Source organism: Hevea brasiliensis, chromosome 2 (genome assembly GCF_030052815.1).
Source record: "Hevea brasiliensis isolate MT/VB/25A 57/8 chromosome 2, ASM3005281v1, whole genome shotgun sequence".
Lineage (NCBI taxonomy): Eukaryota > Viridiplantae > Streptophyta > Magnoliopsida > Malpighiales > Euphorbiaceae > Hevea > Hevea brasiliensis.
In genome coordinates, this window is record NC_079494.1 from 2,170,831 (window position 1) to 2,193,348 (window position 22,518).

The following is a 22,518-nucleotide window of genomic DNA, read 5'->3' on the forward strand; positions in this document are numbered from 1 at the left end:
GTACGTATTCAATAAAAAATGTGAATTTTATCTTTCTAAATTTATGATTTAATTATATGTTTTTTTAAGTATGAGGTGCATTAAATATTGGTGCATATATATATAATGTAATTTGTCTATAAATGGAATTCTACTTAAAATTTTTCTTATTTAAATCTGATTAATTATAGACAAAAAACATAAGATATATGGTAGCATCTACCTATTAAATGCATGGACTCATATGTTTGTATCTTGAGTCCATGATAAACTAAGTTTAAGCAAAAAATTTAAGTAAATATAATATGCAATCACTCAATTTTATGAGTGTTTTTATTAAAATTATTAAAATTAAATTTTTTTTTATAAAACTCACTAAATTTAAATTTGATTTCATAAAGAGATTAAAGGTTTTTCACGTTAGTCTATTATAAATAAAATTACCCTTTTCTTATTAGTTAAAAAAAAATAAAATAAGATGCATAAATACATCCAGCTATCCTCATCGCTGTCTAACATTTAATTTTTCTTTATCAGTATAATTTTATTTGTTAAATAATTGATAAGTCAAAAGGTTAACATGAAATTTTTAATTTTTAATTATAGTAACCGTTATCGACTCAAATTAAAATTCAGTAAATTTTATAAAATAAATTAAAATTTAATAACTTTTATGATAATACTCATAAAGTTAAGTGAATGTAATAATTACTAAGAATTTCTCTACCACCTCTGACAAAACAAATTATTTTTAAATATATAAATAGCAAAAAATAAGAAAATATATAACCCACGCATAATATAATATATACAATTGTTGCAGGCATGATATCATATCAGGATGAATCTCTCTTTTCATTTAGAAGCTTGTTGATTTGCTGAGAGATTTTAGAGATTTTGGGTAGTTGGTCCACCAGTGCAATGTCTAAATGTCTGCATATGCTAATGTTCATTTCGTATATGAATCCAATAATAAATAGAAAACAGCAAAGAAAGAGAAGGCATCTTTCAGCAGAGTGGTTAGAAATCAGACATAGATTAGACCAAGCCATTCGCTTAACGAAAAATAGAGAAAGCAGTGTTTCCTTCTCAGGAGACCAAATTACTCTGCATCTCATCCATTAATTATTATATTTTAGTTCTTCTGCTGTTAGTTGGATTAGCATGTGATCTGCTTTACTAGCTCTAATTTTTTTTTATCACCATCGCGGGCTTGGATCTTCCCACCTCCAAAAGAAATGGGATTCATGAGGCTTTTCTTTCTTCTTCAATTTTGATCCAGCCCAATCAAATCATTTTCAAGCCTAAAGCCTAAAAGAAAACTGGGACTCTGGACTGGGCAGTGATTTTATAGTAATATAGGTAGAAACTACGTCGTCGTTCCTGTAACGGTTAAACCCTTGATGGTGGGGTTTTATACTTGGTTAGAGTGTCGGTTGCTTCGGTTCTCTGCTGCGAAACCCTAGTTTTCCAGCATTTGAGTACCTCCCCTTTTGCTTTCTGTTGTAGTTTTTGTTTTTATATATATTGTTGATTCACCATAAGGGTCAATTATGTCTCAAAATAACCTTCAATCCGATTCATTGCAAAACCCCAGAGTGACTTGGGAGGGTTGCAGCGTCTTGCTCGACATCAACGACGGCGACCGGCTGGTATTTGCTCGTCTCACATCAGGCTCGTGAGTCCTTTTCCGTACGATATTTAAATTTTGTTTTTCTTATAATTTTGGGTGATTTGATTAAAGATAAATGCTTATTGAATTTTTCATAATCTGTAGCACTTTGAAAATTGGAAACAAAAAATTTTCTTTGCGGCCTTTAATCGGTTGTCCCTTCGGTTCTTTGTTCCAAACTAAAAACGGGAAGGAAGGGCCCTGTTTATCTCGTTTTATTCCGTCCACAGAAGGTTTGGTCCTTAGCTTGTGTTTAATTTCATCATTTTCTGGTTGGCAGTTTCACTGTCTTACTCTTATGCGTTTCTTATGTTTTTGATTAATGAAAGCTGGTTTGTTAAATGCTTGATTTTTTTTATCTCATGGGTCGCTTGATTATTTGTCTCGGTGCTTATTATGAATATGGGAATATCGTTGGCCAAGTAAGACCTTTTTTTAGCGTTCTTTTATTTGTATGCTGATTTATTTTGTACTTCCCCACTAGGTAATAATGCTGAAGAAAAAGGTGATTGTGAAATAATTAATGAATCCAGGGACAATCGAGCCATAATTGATAATAATAAAGCGCAAAGCCTAACTGGCGAAGACATAGATGCAATGCGGAGGTGAGGATTCCATAATCTAATGTCTGGAGGCTTTTACCAGAATGAATTGCATGTTGTTGAAGCTTTTATTCTATTCTTAACATCTAGTTAAACAAGTACAAAAATTTGGTTCCCATATGGAATATTTGCGACTATATTCATTGGATATGTTGCTTTATAAGGTGTAATTTTTACTCTTTAAGATGTTTCTATGAGAATTTGCAACCTCTTTTGACACAGACAGGGTGCAAAAGGTGATGAGATAGTTGAAGCTCTCATTGCCAATAGTGCTACATTTGAAAAGAAAACTTTATTCTCACAAGTAAGTTTGTTGGTAGTCTGAAATTTGTGGTGCCAAAAAGTTTTAAATTTGAATAGAAGCTGATGTCCAGCTTTTGTTTGCAGGAGAAATATAGGCTTAAGAAACAAAAAAAGTATGCACCTAGAGTACTTCTAAGGCGACCCTTCACTCGAAGGTATCCTTCTACTTTATCTTCAGTGACTGTATTTTTTGAAACATCAGGCAAGGACCTATAAATTTAAATTCCCTTAGTTATATTTAATTATGAGCTTTGGTGAATTTTTCCCCCTTTTATTTAATTTTTTTTTTTAAGTTGAATCTTCCGAATATATAAAAAATTCAGCATAAAAAACTATGTAAACTTAAAATTTGATGAGTAGTGTCCGTAGAAGTTTTGTTATTTTAATGGAAGGGCCAATTAGATGTCATATTTCATCCTTCTGTTTTTTTGATACTACTAATATCTTGGCCTTATCTTAATGCATTGACATAATTTTGTTATTGTTTATTTCAGCATATGTGAGGCATACTTCAAGAAGTATCCTGCTAGAATTGGGTGAGCATAATTCACCTCTTAGATCTATGTTGATTTTCATATTTTCATTGTGGTTCATAAAACTTGAGCTGTTGTTTGTTGAATTGCAAATGGCCAGTAACATTGTATTGCTCTGTAGTCTGTACACATGCCAACAGGAAAGAATACATCTCCCTGTTTTCACTAATATTATCTGTGCTTCATCTAGAAAAAAGGGGAAAAAATTGTGAAGCAATGGTATTCAGTTCATTGGCTGTCAAAAACCTGCACAAATAAATGCACCTTTACAATAATGCATCATGCTAACTATCATTTCTTCTGATGCTAAATGTATTCGATCATATCCTATGTGCTTCATGGTTGACTGGAAACCCAGATATAAATTATGATCATGTAAGAACATGGATCGAAAGAGAAACTGGTTCGTTTGATCTCAATGTCACTATCACAAGATGGAGAACTTATGGACATTTTCATTAGTTTACGATGTTTACCTTCAAAGTTCCGTTTTCCAGGAATGGAAAATAAAGTACTTTCATATTGATCGTAGGTTATAGGTTGCCATGCAGATGAAAGTGCTAGTTTATTGTATTTGATGTTTTACCTTTTATGTTTGCTTGGAATTTATGTATGAATTATCTGCTGGTGTTACAGATTCCTGCGAGTAGATGCATTGTCTCTGCTGCTTTCAATGACTAATGTCACTGCCAAATCTGATATCCTGGTAGTGGATATGGTTGGTGGCCTTCTTACTGGTGCTGTAGCTGAGCGTTTAGGAGGTTTGTTCTATGTCCTAATGCCAAAATCCCTTCAATTTCTGTAGCTTAAGAAAGCTGTTCTGATTATGAAACCTAATGCCAAAATCCCTTCAAATTCTGTAGCTTCAGAAAGCTGTTTTGATTTATGAAATTAAGAAAAATAATCCAGTAAAATTACAAAAAAGTGAAGCCAAATTTTGGTCGCATTTCATAAAAAAATATATCAGTTGTGTGGTTTTCTCAAGTTTCATTTTAGTGTTTCATTTATCCTTTGATATTTTTTAAACCTTCTCCATGGTCATAATTCAGGTCATTAAGTGAACTTGTCTTTGTTGTGTTCTTTGCTTAATTGCCCGTGCTTGACGGATGTAATTTCTTGTTTTTAAAAAATAATATTATTTTTCAAACAGGTACAGGTTATGTGTGCAATACATATCTTGGAGGTACACCACAGTCGATGGATATAGTAAGAATGTTCAACTTCAACAATGATATTTGCAAAAGGTACATCTTTCTTTGTGTTTATCATATTGTGAAATGATGAACCTTGAAACACTTGTTTTTCTGCACTTTAAGAGAATAATGATTAGCGTCCCCTTTTTATACATTTGATATGAAATTCCAGCTGTAGAATGTGGTCACTGACTGGAGATTTACTATGCATAGGTTCAGTGCATGTCTTGCTAAGTCACTCCTGGATTTAGTGGGCTCAGAGTGCTTTCTCATTTTTTTATTTTAATGTATTCTTTTGATGGCTGTTTTATTTGTAACATCGTGCGTGTGCGTGTTGTATTATTGTTTTGTTATTCAATATAAATGCAAGTATTTTATTTAAGACAACCAATATTTTCTGGTTCAGGATTGTGCGGGCACCTCTGAATGACCTCCGTTTAGCTCAAAGTGGAACTTCTAAACAAATTGGTACACATGAAGATGCGCCTGATATGGAGTCAAATGTACGTTGGCATTTTCCTTATTGAGAGTATAATATTCTCTTGCAGCCCCCTAAATGCTTTTGAATGCCTATGTGTGTAGGGTCTAACTTCATCAATCAACATGGAGGAAGTATCCAAGTCATCTGAGCATAAAGTTACAGATCTAGATCCAGATGCTAATGTTTCTCCCACAAGCAAAATGAGCAAAGCCCCTAAAGCTGGAGAAAGTGCATCACAAGAAGCCTTGAAATTGTGGGGTGAAAATGGTTTTTCAAGGTAGCTAGAAATGAATAATTGGCATATTGATAGTTTGTACTTCAAGTTTCTGTTTCCCTCAGTTTATGTACTTCAAGTTTCTCTTTCGCTCAGTTTATATACATAGTCGGCAACGGCAACTCTAATTTCAAACTTTGTGCAGCCTAATAATTGCAGCTCCAGATCTAGATCCTTGGAGCTTAGTCAAAGATCTCCTGCCACTTGTATCATATTCGGCTCCATTTGCTATCTACCACCAGTATCTTCAGGTCACTTTCTTCAGACATGCTTACACTTCTATACTGTTTTAGGTGGCTGTCATTAAAACCCTTCCACCCTCTTTATCATGCACTTGTTCCACATTTTATATCTAAGCAAATATGATTACTCATTTCTGATACAGTTTTGCAGCTTCTCATATTTGATCAACTTCTTTTTTGACTTTTTTTTAACTTGGAAAAAGTTGAATGTTGCCATGGGTCTTTTTTTCAAGTTATTTTCCTACCATTTGCATGGAATATTAGATGGATAAGCTTTTGTGTACTAGAGGAGGATTCACTTAAAAATTCTTTTAATGCAGCCTCTTGCAAATTGCATGCACAATCTACAGCTTGGGAAAATGGCAATTGGTTTGCAAATTTCAGAGCCTTGGCTACGTGAATATCAGGTATGTGTCTTTCATTGTCAAGAACCATCGCATGGGTTAATCATTTAGTCTTTTAACAATATCTTTATATGCCCACCTTTTTTAAATTTTTTTTAAACAATTCAGGTTCTTCCTTCGAGAACTCATCCATGCATGCAGATGAGTGCATTTGGTGGTTACATCCTAAGCGGGACAAGGATATGTAGCAGCTAATCCCTACTTCAAAAGAACAAATGGATAATACTATGCTCATTCATGCATGGGGCTCGTCTTCGGCAAGCAAAGCAGCTGCCCACCAAATGCATGCTAGATTTTCATTGATATTTACTTTTGTTTGCAAATTTGTGCCATTCCATGATTTGGGAACTTGCAATGCTGCAAGTTAATTTTTTTCCATGGCCGTATTGCAATCTAGCTTGCATGACTTGATTTGTTGTAATAACATCCAGCCTATACTGTTGTCTTTTCTCTCATACTGCATGTGCTTGCAAGCCTATGCTTTTTTAATAGTTTTTGAAGGGCATTGAAAGATAACCAAAGAATTTAAAGATAAACCAAGAATTGTGATTAATGTTATGTTTACAAACTTTTGGAAGCTAAGAACTGAAAGTTGAATTAGACAACCTTGAGATAGTTGAGGGAGATAAATGAGATTCGATGGGTTCCACGGACTCGGTGGCTGAATCCTTCATTAAAACAATAGCGATATGCTCGTTTGGTTGAGAGTTTTTTGGATCAGTTTTTTTTTTCATTATTATTTTTCTTAATTTTAAAAGTTAATTCATAATTGGAAGTTGGGATTTTTAATTATTAATTTTAACTTGTGGCTTGATTCTTAGATTCAGCCATGGTTTAATTCAAAATTGAAATTGAACCGATTCAATTTATAATTAAAATTAGATGGTTTGATTTTAGATGAAATTTTGATATAAATATTTAATTTAAAATTTGTTAGATTTATTTTTATATCAGATGGAGTATATATTAGATATTTTTGGATAATTAAGGTTAACGAATGGGATGGCGATGGAGCAACATTAAACGTCCAATCTTTAAGCCCAAGCCCATCGTCGTAACGACTCATGAATGAGAGAGGAGGGTGAAAGGTAAAGAAAAGAAAAAGAAAAGGGGAGCAGCCAACCGAGAGGCGGGCCGTTCACATTTTGAACTGAGTCCTACACGCCCACACCACACGCCCCGCTTTGACACTACAGTCAGTCCTCCATTCACTTCCTCAACTCCTGTTACGTAACGCACCTTTCTTTTTCCCCTTCAAAGAAGAATTTATCCTTGTGTTTGCTTCTCTTGCCGCTTCTTTATACCAACACAAATTCCTTCTATTGCTTGCATCTTTCCCTCCGCTCTCCAAACCCTCCCGCTCTTCCTTTTTTCTTCCACTCTCATGGCGAGCTGGAACGAAGATCCCACCTCTACACCTCAGCCTTCGCAATTTCACTTTCATCTCCAAAATCAAAGCCAATCTTCTCCTTCTACTTCTACTCCTGAGATTGAGAATCCGCTCTTCTTTTCCTCTCTTCGTAAACCACATCATCCTCTTTCCTCTTCTCTTCCTCCTTCTAACACTCCTTTAGCTTTTCAATTGCATGCTGCTAACACGCATTCGGCTTTCGCTAAACTCGAGGCACGTTTTCTGTATAGTGGTTCCTTTGAGATTTTGGATGTTAGATTCTCAGTTTCTAAGTTTTGATCATGCTTCTTTTGGTGCTTTAACATTGAACGAACTCTTTTTCTCTGCTTCTTGAGTGATTGTCTCTGTATTTTAGTTTGTTTTCCTTTGAACTTTCAGGTGTTTGATATAAGAAATATTTAACTGGATGTAGTTTGTTTGTTGTCTGTACGAAGTGTTCTGGGAGGGTTCATCAATCATCATTGCAATTTGTCAAACTATAAAGTGGACATTATTGATTGCAATTCAGGGCTGTTTTACCAGAGTCATAATTTTTATTTTTTTTCCAATGTAATTGATATTGTTGTTGATAATCTTGCTTCATTAACTGGTGGCTAATTGATAATCTTTTGTTTGTTTTTGGCATGCACGTTGTTCATATGTGTGCTTCCATTGAAGTTGGTTGTTCACTTTGAAGTTAAATTGATTAGCTCTTTGGAATTTCAGTGCATATTCAACATAAATGCTGTGATAATCTTTGCAGTTGAAGCAAAATAATGAAAAATACAATCATGAGACTAAGTATAGTGGACAAGCAACCATCCCTACTCGTAGCAAATTGGTTACTGGTCATACACTTGGTCCTTCGTCCGCCGCTGGCAGTGAGCGAAACAATAGATCAAAGGCTCCAAAAAATGGCAAATTAGGGATTCAAAGATCAAATTCAGGTAATGCCCTTTCACATCAAGTGGTAATTTGGTACATTATTGTGTGTTGTAAATTGAGCTGCCTTAATGGGTGTACTGAGTTTTTAATCTATTGATTTTACTTACAGAGTCTCTTAATGGTGTGAATCCGGCTACTGGTTGTCGCTATGACAGTTCTTTAGGTGTGTACAGATTAATTAGCTCCTGTCAAGTTACCTTGCCATTCTCTCTCTCACTTGCATGCATAATCTGACACATTTAGTAATTCTTTTTGTGTCTATTACTTTGGGTGGCTTTGACTCTATATGAAAATTACTGTTATTTTATAAATAAATTTTCAATTTTTTTGTATTGGCAGGCATATTGTCCAAGAAATTTGTCAAGTTGATCCAGGAGGCCAAGGATTGCACCCTTGATCTCAACAGAACTGCAGATGTGTTGGAGGTATAGAAACTATTTCATGTGATGCTAGCTGCTAAGTAAGAAATTGAGTCGCACCCACAGTAAGAGTTCCAATGAGGTTCAGTTTTCAGTAAAGTAATTTGTCAACTTTTTATCCTATGGAAACAAATTCTGGGGTGAAAATACATTGACTAATTATTCTATTGACTAATTATTCTAGGGGTATGTGTAATACCAATCTTTTCATTCTCTAAGTTCGTGATGCATCTCAGTGTTGACTATTCTTATTGTTGTTTGTTACATATCATATTCATTTTGACAGGTCCAAAAGAGGAGAATATATGATATTACAAATGTTTTGGAAGGAATAGCATTGATAGAAAAAACGTCAAAAAACCACATACGGTGGAAGTAATAATCTTGGATCTTTTCTTGGGTACGTTCTTTTTTTATTTTTCTCTAATATAACTGGTAATTAAATTGTGGGCCTTATGAACAGGGGCTATGACGGTTGTGGGCCAGAGGAGTTTGATAATCATGTTAACAGATTAAAGGTAATTACATGTTTATTTAATTTGTTTCATCTAACAGAAACTTCATGCAGGGTCCATAGTCCTTCCACTGATATTGTGATGGATTGATTGCCTTGTTGCATGATAAGGGCCTCAATTTCTTTCTCGGTATATTTTATGATACTCTCCCACTTCATTTTTTGCTGCTTGAGCGAATATGCAAAGTAATCTTAAAAAAAATTCAAATTTATGTTTTTCTGATGTTGCAAATCAATAACCTTGGTGCTGTTATCCAAAGTTTCAAGTTGAATGTAAACCTGAGATTTTGCATTCTGGAAAAATTGAAAATATTACTATAGGAAATTGTGGAAAATATGTGCTAGAAATTGGAAGACTGTGGGCATCTAAGGGAAGAATGTCATAAGTGAGCTCTACAATTTAACTAATTCACAAAATGTCATAGCTTAATTACCAATCATACTTATTTCACGAGGATCCCTTTTTTTTTTAATTATAGTGCCAATTAGGAGATCGCATTAAGCAGCTCGTGTATCACTAATTAGTTTGAAAAGAAAGGGGCTTGATATGGAAAAGATTGCTGGTGAAAATCACTATATGGAAAATTTAATAATGATAGGACATATAAATCAAGTTCTATCAAACATCAACTGAAGTTTGAGTTGTCTAAAATTGATCATAATTGCCCTATGGTAAAATGGTGGTTGCTTGAAATTTTTTTTTCCACAGTTTTGAAAGATAACACCTTACTGTTATTGGACAAATTACTTATCAAAAGGTTTTGTCACAGGCTGATGTTGAAAGCTTACATGCTGAAGAATGCAGGGTCGATGAATCTATAAGGTTTTTTACTAGGTTCAGTACGTTTTGGGAGTTCTATGTGTCATCAACCTCTGTGGTTAGTTGATCTGCCGCCATGTTTGTTCTTCAGGGAAAAGCAAGAGCTTCTGAGGGCCCTGGAGGAAGAAGAAAATAAAAAAAGGTATGCGATGTTCCCCCTCCTCCCCCTCCCCCCCAACTCTCTCTCTCTCTTTCCTTTTTTTTTTTCTTTTCTTTTTCTTTTTGTGATTTCAATATGATTTGGTTATTTTTCTTGTTTGCTTGCATAAATGGAAATGTTAGGCATCTCTTTTTGATGGAAGGGGATATCACAAGCCTTCCATGCTTCCAGGTTTGCTAATCTTGGAATTTAATGAAATATGAGTTTATCTTACCATCGCCAATTTTACTGACACTGTCTTGTTACCATTGCCACAGAATCAAATGCTTATTGCAATAAAAGCTCCTCAAGCTAGTTATCTTGAAATTTCTGATCCCAATGGGGTAAGAAGTTTGGGTGCATGGAGCTGTAAAATGATTTTTAAACATATTATTATTTGATTTACAGTTTGTTAGCATGAGCAGAATATTGGTCCTCCTCAGTATAAGATGATTGTTAGAAGCAACACTGGACCAATTGATTTGTACCTCTTAAGGTATTTTCTTTACTTGCATGCATACATTTGCACTTCAATTATATGCTACCTTATTTGTTTTAAGTGATGGTTTCTGCACTGACTTTAGTTGTTATCCCACATAATAATTTCATATTATCTACGACACACGAGCAAATATAAGTGATTGTTGCTTGTTTGTGCTATATTTGATGTTATAGCAACTGTATTCATGATGCTTGTAGCAAATACCAAAAACAAGACAAGGATGTAGCTGTCAAACAAGTTAAACCACTGAATCCATCTGCTCAGAAATGTGGTCCACACAGAATGGAAACTGAAGGGCCATCTTTAGAACCACAGCATGATAAAAATAATGTTGCTGAAATGTTCAGCTTACCATATTCAGAGGAGTCTGGAATTCAGAAGATAATTCCTTCAGACTATGATGTAAGTATAACTGGAAGCTTTAAGTTGACATCACCATGTTTTAGCATGTTTGGTCGCTCATGTAGTAGCACATTCTGACTTAACTTCTTTGTATATAATCCACTGGCCATCCTGTTGCAGATAGGTGATGATTATTGGTTTCAATCAAATCCCGAAGTCAGCATTTCAGAGTTGTGGGGGACCAGCAGTAATTAGCATCCAAAAAGTGAGATTCATTAATTTACAATTTTTGAAATAGTTGAGCCTGTCATATAATTTGAAGGTCTAACTTATTATCAGCCAGGACAATTCATGCGTTTACATACTTTCTACAATCAACAGCGAGGATTTAGATCTGTTAGATGGCATCCTTGATGCCTCTGGGAAGAGTTGGTCACTATTTTGGTTGTGCTGTTCATAAGGTACTTGTAAGTGTAAATTTTGTAGGTTTATTTTTCATTTTTATTTTGATAGAGTATAGCTACTTCAATTTTTTTTACCTTAAATTAATGCTAACCATTTAAGATATTAGGAAATGCATAGCTATGGATGCTGGATCTCGCCAGTTGTCTTTTATCTCTAATCTTAAGGGAACCCTTAATTATCACGCACATTTTGTGTATGTTTTCATGGTATGTGTAGTGGGTCATATACTGTGGTATTCCCATATCCTTCAGGTCTCAGTAAACTCAGGTCCTTGGATCTTGCCACATGGAGCCTATTCCAAATGTATGAAAAGTGGAATTGATTTCCTTTCAGAAAACAATGTAATTAGAATTCCTGCAAGATAAATAGAAGGTTATCGCCTAAAGAGTTTTCGGTGAGGATTCTAGTTTTTGTCCTCATCCTCTGAGGTAGGGGTGTGCAAACGGTCGGTTCGGTTCCGAACCGAACCGAACCGATAAAACCGAAAACCGAAAATCGAAAATTTTAAAAACTGAACCGAACCGATTGATAAGAGAAAACCGAACCGAATCGAACCGATAAATTTCGGTTCGGTTCAGTTTTAAACCGATCAAACCGAAATTTATAAAATTTCATATTTTTAACATTAAATCTAAATAATAAAAACATAAAAACAAAAAAAATTAGAAATCAAAACTAAAAAATCTTTAGGTTCGGTTCGGTTTTCTTTGATTTCGGTTCGATTCGATTCGGTTCGATTCAATTTAATTTGATTTTTTTCGATTTCATATATATATATTAATAATTTCGGTTCGGTTCAGTTTTTTTGATTTTTTTATGAAAATAACCGAACCGAACCGATTAACCGAAATTATCAAAATTATAAACCGAACCGAACCGATTAAATTTAAAAACCGAACCGATTGAACCGAATTAATCGGTTCGGTTCGATTTTTCAGTTTAAACCGAAAACTGCACACCCCTACTCTGAGGTCCTTATGTAAAGTTGTCTTTTTAGTGTTCTCCTCAACTTGTGCTTAAGCTTTTCTTGTTTGAGGTAAGGCGCTTGGGATAAGTGGAGTTTTCCTTCAGTGATTAGGTATATCCTAGAATCAAGCTAGTGAAGCGTGAAGTTTGCAGGCAAATATATTTGCGGGTGGCTTAACTTTAAACTTATAGGCTCTAGTACCAAGAAGAAAAAATAAATCGGATTTAACTTCATTCTAAAAGTTAAGAAAAAGAGATTTGCTTAATTCTTGTATTTAGTACAAAATCTTTATCTCAAATTAATATGGAATAACAAAATTCCTTATTCCTTTTGCCATTTTAGGAGTAGGTGAGTTTCCTAGTCCCTACTTGAATGCAAACTGAACCTGTCATTCTCCCTCCGGTTGTTATGGGGATTGGAATTGCCTTTAGTATCTTTACCAACCTTTTGCCATTTTAGGAGTAGGCGAGTTTCCTAGTCCCCATCTGAATGCAGATTGTACTCGTCATTCTCCATCCAGTTATTACGGGGATTGGAATTGCCTTTAATATCTTTACCAACTTGAGGTACTCAAATCGGATGTCCTATTGTTCATTTAGGCCAAGTAGTGACATGTGTAAACATCTCAAAGGTTGCTTTATTTTTGTCACGACTCAACCTATGGGTTGGATTGGCACTAGGACCTGAGCTAGTCTAAAGCCCTCGAGACCCATAGTAAGTCTAACTATTCCTTAACCCAATCCTAAGGCCCATATTGAGCCCAATTTCAAGAAATCAACCGGACAGAATCCGATCATAACATGGACCACCCAACGGGGAGTTTTTGACTCACCTACTTGTAAGCACAATATATATCAATTTGAGGAGCTCAGCTCACCCTCCACATACTCATCATGTCATAAAATCAAATGGGAGCTCAGCTCATCCAATCCAATCATATATGTATTTAATAGATTTACAGATCTAACTTGGCATCATATTACAAACCTAAATCAAATAAAATACTTCTAACACATGCAGAGTTTTAGAATTTAGTAAAGATATACAAAACATAACATATATTACTAAATGACCTGCGAAGGAGAGAGGCAGGTTAAAACTCAACAAGAAATCTCCTGTATCCTGAAAAAATAAGGCGAACACGAGTAAGCGCTAGACTCAGAGAGTAATACTGATTTTAAGTACAATTTCTATAGCTATTTGAGGCTAGTACACCTTAAGGGATGGAATGTAACACCTTCAAAGATTTCATCACATCACAGACAACAAGAAGGTAATTTGGAGCACTCACACACCCATATAATATTCAAACAATAAATATATATGGGAGTTGATCCCTTAAACAGCTTTCTTAAATCCAACCTTTACCAGCGAGTACATCTCAAGTCGGACTTTCTCTTAATTGTCACGACCCAATCTATGGGCCGGACCGTCACTAGGACTTGGGCCAGCCTAAAGCCCCCGAGGTCCGTAGTAAGCCTAACTATTCCTCAACCCAATTCTAAGGCCCATTTGGGCCCAATTTCAAGAATTCAACCGGACAGAGTCCGACTATAAAATGGACCATTCAACGGGGAGTTTTTGACTCACTCAACCTGTAAACACAATATATAATAAATTGGGGAGCTCAGCTCACCCTCCACATAATCAAAATGTCATAACTCAAATGGGAGCTCAGTTCCCTCATTCAATACCATTGTAGAAAGAGATGATTCTCCTTTATTTCAATTAATTTGTACATGAGTATATATATATACAATTGATTCCTATAATTATGTTTTACTAATTAGGAAGAAATCCTAAATAAGAAATCCTAAATAGAAATACAGAATACAGAATATACCGAGAAATAATATAGTGATTGACTTTCCATAACACTCCCCCTCAAGTTGGAGCATAGATGTTAATCATGCCCAACTTGTTACAAATGTAGTCAATCCTAGCTCCATTCAGAGCTTTTGTGAAAATATCTCTTAATTGCTCTCCAGTTTTGATGTGTCCTGTTGAGATGATCTGTTGTTAAATCTTTTCACGAACTAAGTGACAATCAATCTCAATATGTTTGGTCTGCTCATGAAACACTGGATTAGAAGCAATATAAAGAGCAGCTTGATTATCACACCACAATTTTATAGGCAGGGAGGTCTTAAAACCTGTCTCATCTAGTAATTAAAGTATCTATATTATCTCACATACTGATTGTGCCATGGCTCTGTATTCTGATTCAGCACTAGATCGTGAAACTACACTCTGCTTCTTGCTTCTCCAAGACACTAAATTTCCTCTAACAAAAACACAATATCCAGTAGTTGACCTCCTATCAACCTTAGATCCAGCCTATTCGGCATCTGAAAAACATTCAACATTCAAATGCCCATGACTACCATATAACAAACCTCTTCTTGGAGCGCCCTTCAGATAACACAAGATTTGTCCCAAAGCTTCCCAATGAGCAACAGTTGGGGAAGACATAAACTGACTTACCACACTAACGGCATAAACAATATCAGGACGAGTGACTGTAAGATAGTTCAATTTTCCTACCAATCTCTTGTATCTCTCTGGATCTTCAAATAACTCACTATCCCCTACTAACAGTTATAAATTTGGAGTCATTGGTGCACTGCAAGGCTTAACATCTAATTTTCCTGTCTCTGTCAATAGATCGAGGACATATTTTCTTTGAGATAATAAAATACCCTTGTTACTTCTCATAACTTTAATACCCAAGAAATACTTTAACAATCCTAAGTTTTTTGTCTAAAACTGGGTTTGGAGGAAGGTTTTAAGAGATGAAATACCTGCAGAGTCACTCCCAGTGATGACAATGTCATCCACATAGACTACGAGGAGAATTAGAGCCTCAGATTGCCTATAAAATACTGAGTGATCAACACTTACTCTTTTGCATACCAAATTCTTGTACTGCTTCACTGAATCTCCCAAACTAGGCCCTAGGACTTTGTTTCAAGCCATAAAGAGACTTTTGAAGCCTACAAACTTTACCCAACTGCCCCTGAGCAACAAACCCAGGTGGTTTCTCCATATACACTTATTCCTGAAGATCACCATGAAGTAAAACATTCTTGATATCCAATTGGTGCAGGGGCCAATCATATGTAACTGCTAAAAAGATAAACAAGCAAACAGAAGTAAGTTTAGCTACAGGAGAAAAAATGTCAGAGTAATTAATCTCATATGTCTGAGCATATCTTTTTGCCACATGGTGTGCTTTTAACCTAGCCACAGAACCATCAGGATTTACCTTTATTGTAAATACTCATTTGCAACTAATAGTTTTCTTACCAGCGGACAAAGGCAAAAGTTCACATGTACCATTAGCATCTAAAGCCTCCATTTCCTCTTTCATAGTAGCACACCATCCAGGATGAGACAGTGCCTCACCAACAGTATTAAGGATAGGAATAGAGTCTAAAGAAGTAACAAAACACCGAGAACAAGAAGACAATTGATTATAAGAAACAAAAGAAGAGATAGGGTAAGTGCATGAACGCTTACCTTTACGAAGAGTAACGGGTAAGTCTAGGTCATAATTATGATCAGTATGAGGTACAGGATCTCCCAACGAAGTAGCTAGTGGAAGATCTGAGTCAGGAATCTCCAATCTCCTGGAATAAAAATGAACAACGGGAGGTCGAGTAGGTCTAGAGACAGAAGGAACAAGCTGTAGGAGAATACTAAACATTGGTTGGACAGTATATATTAAGAGATCATCCTCCTTCCCCTGACTCTCATACACAAATGATTGAAGAAAGAATGGAGTAGACTCAAAAAATGTGACATCTGCAGAAATAAGATAACGATTAAGAGTAGGAGAGAAATAACGGTACCCTTTTTTGGAGCCTGGAGTACCCAAGGAAGACACATTTGAGAGACTTCGGATGCAATTTAGTAACCTGTGGACGAACATCACGCACAAAACAGGTACAACAAAAAATACAGGGTTCAACAGGGAACAAAGATTTTATAGGAAACAAAGCAGTATAAGGAATATCCCCATTAAGGACAGAAGACGGCATATGATTGATAAAAAAATATACCGTAGAAACTGCATCCACCCAAAAGTGTTTAGGAACTTTCATATGAAAAAGAAGAACACGAGTTACTTCAAGAAGATGCCGATTTTTTCTTTCGGCCACGCCATTTTGGGATGGGGTATCAACACAAGAAGACTGATGAAGAATGCCATTTTGTGTCATATAAGACTGAAATTGTGCTGAAAAATATTCTTTGGCATTGTCACTTCTTAATATGCGCACAAAAATATTAAATTGAGTTTTGATTTCATTACAAAAGGAACAAAAGATAGAAAACAACTCATAATGATTCTTCATTAAATATAACTAGGTAACACGAGAGTAATCATCAATAAAAGTAACAAAATAACAAAATTCAGTTTTAGAAGTAACAGAACAAGGACTCCAAACATTAGAATGAACTAACTCAAAAGGGGATGAAGCCCGTTTATTGACTCTAGACACAGAAGGCAAACGATGATGTTTTGCAAACTGACACGACTCACATTCTAGTACTGATAAAGATTGAAATTGAGAACACAGCTTCTTCATGGTAGACAAAGAAGGATGGCCAAATCTACAATGAGCTTCAAGAGGTGTTAAGGTACTTGAGCAAACAAGCGACCGCGGTACATGATTTTTCAGAATGTAGAGACCACTTGACTCACGTCCTCTACCAATAATTTACTTCATCATAAGATCCTGAAACAAATACTGGTCAGAAAAAAAGGAAACATAACAATTTAAGGTACGAGTAAGTTTACTAACAGAAAGTAGATTAAAAGAGAATTTTAATAGACACAAAACAGATGACAAAGAAATTGACGTAGTCGGGTTCGTAGTTTCAGAACCCATGACACAAGAAGTAGAACCATCAGCTAAAGTAACAGTAGAGGAAGTGAGATTAGACTGAAAAGCAGAAAGAATATAAGAATTACTTGTCATGTGATCTGTCACACCAGAATCAATAACCCATTTGGATGAGGAAGACACAAGGCATGTAGTGGATTTATCTCGACTCGTGATCGCGATGTGAGGAACCGTAGGCTTTAGAGATGCCTGATACTGGGAAAACTGAGCAAAATCCTCTGCAGATACCAAAATAGTTTTCTCAGAGGAAGATACTGTATAATCCTTTGCTGCCATATTTATCATATGTGATTGCTGATTTTTTCTTTAAAGTTGTGGATAATTATATTTTGTATGGCCAGGCTCATGGCAATAATAAAAATGACTCATCTTGAGTCATGATTAGAACTAGCCTCCCCATTACGCTGATTACCTCTGTTGCCTGTAATTCCTCCTCTACATCCTCTATTACCCTGTTGTCCATTTGGATTACGGCTAATAAGAGCACTACTAGCAGGCTGTGAAGATTGAGTACTCTCTGTACGAAGGATCCGTGTGAACGTTTCATACAAAGAGGAAATCTCAAAACTGGAGAGAATATGAGATTTAGCAGTCTCATACTCTGAAGGAAGGCTTGCAAGAAAACTCATAACAGCTAGTTACTCCCGTTGGGCCTGTTGAACTTTCACATCAAAACTAAAAGGTAACAATAAATTAAGTTCTTCATATACCCGTTTAGAATCCATAAAATAAGCCATGAGAGACTTATCCTCTTTCCCAGCACGGTAGAATGCCTTACAAACATCATAAATACATGAGATATTTCCTTTACTAGAATACAGAAAATCTAAGTAATCCATCAATTCCTTAACCAATTCACAGTGATTAATTAAACTAATTACCTCATTGTGAATCAAGTTCCGAAGCTGCAAAAACAACCGAGCATCCTCTCTTAGCCAAGTTTGCCATGTATCATTAGTAGGTGGGTCTTTAATAAGATGATCATCCTTATCAATGCTAGGCAAATAGACCCTAACAGTCTTACTCCACTCCAGGTAATTCGAACCATTAAATTTGTGTTCCGTGATCTTAGTCATCAACGGAATCACATTAGAAATAACATTCTTATTGTTTGTCATTTGTTGAGACAAAGAAAACTAACCGAAACGCTAGTACAAAGTGCTTACAACCTCATAATAACCCAAAATCGCAAATCAAGCAAATACCGAAATAGGATAATTAAACTAATTTAATTATGTACATGTGTAATTTATTCTAATATCACATAAGGCCCAAACAATTACAACCTAATAAAGATTTCTAACATGCAAATTTATTTTACAATTACTAAGTATTAAATTAAATTTATTTACATGCCAATGTTAGTTTAATTTACAAACAAGATTAATTTTAATTTACAAAGTATTTATTTAAATTAATTACATGCAAAAGTCAGTTAAATTAAAAACATTGTTAATTTTAATTTACCAAATAAAAGTTCTATTATTACTACAATTTCATGCCAATGGTTATTCGATAAGTTTAGAGTTACTTACCTGTTGGTAATGCAGTTGCCATTGGGGCAAGCTACCCTTAAAAAAGGGTCTTCTCTTCTAGTATGGCAATGATATCCCTGGCTTACTCTCGTTTAGCTCCATATAAGCTCCACGCAAATGCCCTCTTTGGTACTTACCTTAGGGCTACTTACCAATTTTGTTTGTAATAAAAAAAAATAAAGAAAATTAAAGAAAAATAATAAAAGTACGAGAGACAGAAACTAAACATGCGCAGAGTTGTGTATCCCCTCAAATTAAACATGATTACATGATCTATATGAACATATAAAATAAATTGAAGACAAAGAGCATAGAATTAAAATATTGTGTGGCATAGATCTTGAAAAGAAAACAATAAAAATTGACCTTCCAGAAATCTTGTATGAAAATCTTCTTGAAGAAAAGAAAAAATAAGGAAGAACTCAAAGAGTCTTGAATATCTCTAAATTTCTTATAGCTCTGAATCTTCTCTTCCTCTTTCCTCCCATCATCCCCCTCTTCCCTTCTCCAGTAGGGTATTTATAGGGTTTTGGGAGAGAGGTGTGATAGGGTTTGGAGTCTTAGGATGATAAAGTTTAGATGACTTAAACAACCACGATTGCAGAATTCAAATAAGACTGGGATATGGGTGAGGTGTTTCAACCAATAGGAAAACAGGAAAAAATGGAAGGCACCAATAGGGAATGAGGAAGAGGTGTGGTAGGGTTTAGAGTCTTAGGGTGATAGAGTTTAGATGACTTAAACAACTACGATTGCAGAATTCGAATAAGACTGGGATATGGGTGAGGTGTTTCAACCAATAGGAAGACAGAGAAAAATGGAAGGCACCAATAGGGAGTGAGGAAGAGAGTGGGGCCAAGGAGGAGAGAGATATTTTGTTATTTTCATTTTTAGAAAATAATTAAATGGGTCCCATTTAAAATTTCTAACTAGTCTTTCTTAGACCTATGGAGCCCAATTAAACTTAGTTAGATTCATTTAAGAACTACCCATATTAAATTTAAACAAAACAAAATTTTATTTAAATTTAATTAAATTAATTTCCCTAAAACTTTATTATTATTTTTATTTTTTCAAGATCATGCCACGGAATTAATAATTCAGCTCCATGCCTCCAATTACATCTTACAGTCATATAATTTTTCATCATCGGGTTTCCCACGGTCTCAATGCACATACTCATCACAAAATAAGGGTCTACAGCCACGAAGACATAGATAGACAGGAGTCGCCACCTGGGTAATAACCTGGACATATTTAGTGTTTCTTCCGAGGGTCATGGATGGCAACTTACTCCTTGCAGAGTTTCCACAACCGTCATTACCATAGCCTAATGTCTAGGTTCGCGATAGTGGGTACGTAAGGGGAAGGTGTTAGGCACCCTTTACGCCTGGTTTAACCTCGTTAATTCGAGTGCCAGTCCTCTACTAATGTTTCTAGAAGTCTTGTTTATTATTCATTTATTAAACTTTATCCTAAAAAATTCAATTCTAATCCTACACACGCAAGTAATTCATAAAAGGGTTGTTTACACACAATTTTCATGCACAAGTAATTCCTCTTTGGTACTTACCTTAGGGTCACTTACCAATTTTGTTTGTAATAAAAAATAAAGAAACTAAAGAAAATAAAAAAAATAAAGAAAATAAGAAAATATTACTAACAATTTACATTGGATTCTAACTCTAGTCTCCTAAAGGGTTAAGATTCCTAATTAGTTACAACTACTTAAGGGACCACATCTTTTAACATATTCCAAATACTTCATAATACTTAAATTAAAAAAGCACAGAAAAATAGATCAAATATCAATTAGAACTCAAGAAAATACAAGAACATGCATAAATATACAATTTTCAAATTCTGGCAGATTGACAGTAGTAAGAAATTTGATATTTGAAAAATAGTTAGACAAGCTTAAAAATCATGAAAAAATTACAGAAGATAGCCAAAATATCATACAACATTATAAAATTTATAAACAAAATAAAACCCTAGCCAAATGGTCTACACAAATTGTAACTTTTTCCAGTAACAGAATCGCACTACTTTTTTGTAAAATTTATAACTCACCAATTATAATAGATATGAATGCGAAACTAATTGGAAAAGATTCACAAGATTTCAAACTTAATTTTAGACACTAGATTTACATAAAAATATTAATAAATAAGGGAGATATGGGCTTCACAAATTGGGTATCCTGCAAATCGGATTTTACAGGAACCCTAATTTCAAACAGTCATAACTTACAAAATATTAAAGCTTTTTTAGTGATTCTTGAGCCTAAAATTAATAAAATTTCGTGTAGAATATGAATATAATTTTTACAAATTTTTTACAGATTCAGAAGATAACGACAAATAATAAAAATATGAGAGACAGAAAACTGAACATGAGCAGAGTTGTGTATCCCCTCAAATTAAACATGATTACATGATCTATATGAACATATAAAATAAATTAAAAACAAGAAACATAGAATTAAACATTACATGGCATAGATCTTGAAAAGAAAATAAAAGAACTAACCTTTAAGAAATATCGCTAGAAAGAAAGAAGAATTAAAAGAATTTTAGCTATTTTTCTCTTTAATTTTTTTTTCTTTTTTTTTTTTGTCTTCTCCTCCACTCTTTTCTTTTTTTTTTTCTCTTTTTTTTTTCTCCTCCTTCCTTCCTTTTTATTTTTATTTTTTATCAATGGGGTATTTATAGGGTTTTGGGAGAGAGGTGTGATAGTGTTTAGAGTCCTAGCGTGATAAAATTCAGATAACTTAAACAATTAGGATTGCAGAATTTATGTGAGACTAAAATATTGATGAGGTATTTCAACCAAATGGGAAGAGAAGGAAAGGGGAAAGCACCAATAGGGAGTGAGGAAGAGATGTGGTAGGGTTTGAAGTCCTAGTTTGATAAGGTTCAGATAACTTAAACAACTAAGATCGATGAATTTGAGTAAGACTGGGATATGGGTGAGGTGTTCCAACCAATAGGAAGAGAGGGATAGAGAAAAAGATATTTTCTTATTTTAATTTTTAAAAAATAGATTAAATAGGTCTTATTTAAAATTCCTAACTAGACTTTCTTAGGCTCTTGGTGCCCAATTAAACTTAATTAGGTACATTTAAAAATTACCCATATTAAATTTAAACAAAACAAAATTTTATTTAAATTTAATTAAATTCGCTTCAAAAAAAACATATTATTATTATTATTATTATTATTATTATTATTATTATTATTATTATTATTATTATTTTCAAAATCATGTCACGGAACTAATAATTCAGCTCCATGCCTCCAATTACATCTTACAGTCATATAATTTTTCATCATCGGGTTTCTCACAGTCTCAATGCACATACTCATTACAAAATAAGGGTCTACACACTGTCAAGCAATATATATGTGGGAGCTGATCCCCTATATAGCCCTCTTAATCCAACCTTTGCCAGCGAGTGTCTTTCAAACCGAACTTTCGCTTAATAACCCAAACGCGGGGTCCTAGCGTGTTCTCTCGAACCGTGTCTACCCCGACTTATTCATAAAGGATCGGGTCTTATCGAGTGTCTCTCAATGTGACACCCCTTACCCATCTACAGTATAGCTGAACAAAATATGCCACACTGTGTATTGGAACACCATATTTTATCTCAATTATTTTTTTATCCTTCCTTAATTTATTTCTTTATGATGATGAAATGCAATTTGGGAGATTTGACTAATTTAAGTCATTAATAGAAATTATAAATTCATTTGAGGTTCCGAAAATTTTATAGAAAATCCGGCAGAGTACCGGCTAAAAATGGAAAAAACAGTTCTTCGGAACCTATGAAAAACACTTCCAATAATCATTTTTATTCCACAACTCCCAATTATCACATCAATTTT

General features: G+C 34.5%; 2 protein-coding genes across 4 annotated transcripts; both read left to right on the plus strand.

Annotated features, from left to right (window-relative positions):
- The first annotated feature begins 844 nt into the window (after positions 1-844).
- Positions 845-6,138, plus strand: LOC110673833 (uncharacterized). The gene is made up of 13 exons (XM_021837048.2): positions 845-1,657; positions 1,757-1,884; positions 2,136-2,256; positions 2,476-2,557; positions 2,641-2,711; positions 3,051-3,092; positions 3,726-3,850; positions 4,240-4,333; positions 4,689-4,785; positions 4,865-5,040; positions 5,183-5,288; positions 5,600-5,686; positions 5,792-6,138. Exons 1-13 carry the CDS (start codon positions 1,533-1,535, stop codon positions 5,876-5,878), a joined length of 1,341 nt encoding a protein of 446 aa, XP_021692740.2. The 5' UTR covers positions 845-1,532; the 3' UTR covers positions 5,879-6,138.
- Positions 6,139-6,781: 643 nt separating this feature from the next.
- LOC110673763 (transcription factor E2FC) lies at positions 6,782-11,376 on the plus strand. Of its 3 annotated transcripts, none has more exons than XM_021836952.2 (14): positions 6,782-7,307; positions 7,837-8,020; positions 8,128-8,181; positions 8,358-8,443; positions 8,724-8,812; positions 8,901-8,955; positions 9,722-9,774; positions 9,863-9,913; positions 10,054-10,102; positions 10,189-10,254; positions 10,336-10,406; positions 10,610-10,814; positions 10,935-11,019; positions 11,094-11,376. In XM_021836952.2, the coding sequence occupies exons 1-13, from the start codon at positions 7,068-7,070 to the stop codon at positions 11,007-11,009; spliced, it is 1,278 nt and encodes a 425-aa protein (XP_021692644.2). In that variant the 5' UTR covers positions 6,782-7,067; the 3' UTR covers positions 11,010-11,019; positions 11,094-11,376. The 3 variants fall into 3 exon arrangements, with proteins under 3 accessions (XP_021692644.2, XP_021692645.2, XP_021692643.2); XM_021836953.2 differs by having other exon boundaries at positions 11,098-11,376; XM_021836951.2 differs by having other exon boundaries at positions 6,783-7,307; positions 10,935-11,376.
- Positions 11,377-22,518: the final 11,142 nt, after the last annotated feature.

Excerpts from the sequence above, each read along its gene's own strand:
- LOC110673833 (XM_021837048.2), top strand. The coding sequence starts at position 1,533 with ATGTCTCAAAATAACCTTCAATCCGATTCATTGCAAAACCCCAGAGTG. Across the intron at positions 2,257-2,475 it reads GACATAGATGCAATGCGGAG|ACAGGGTGCAAAAGGTGATG; the intron begins GTGAGGATTCCA and ends CTTTTGACACAG. Across the intron at positions 4,786-4,864 it reads CGCCTGATATGGAGTCAAAT|GGTCTAACTTCATCAATCAA; the intron begins GTACGTTGGCAT and ends CTATGTGTGTAG.
- LOC110673763 (XM_021836952.2), top strand. The coding sequence starts at position 7,068 with ATGGCGAGCTGGAACGAAGATCCCACCTCTACACCTCAGCCTTCGCAA. Across the intron at positions 8,182-8,357 it reads TCGCTATGACAGTTCTTTAG|GCATATTGTCCAAGAAATTT; the intron begins GTGTGTACAGAT and ends TTGTATTGGCAG. Across the intron at positions 10,815-10,934 it reads TAATTCCTTCAGACTATGAT|ATAGGTGATGATTATTGGTT; the intron begins GTAAGTATAACT and ends ATCCTGTTGCAG.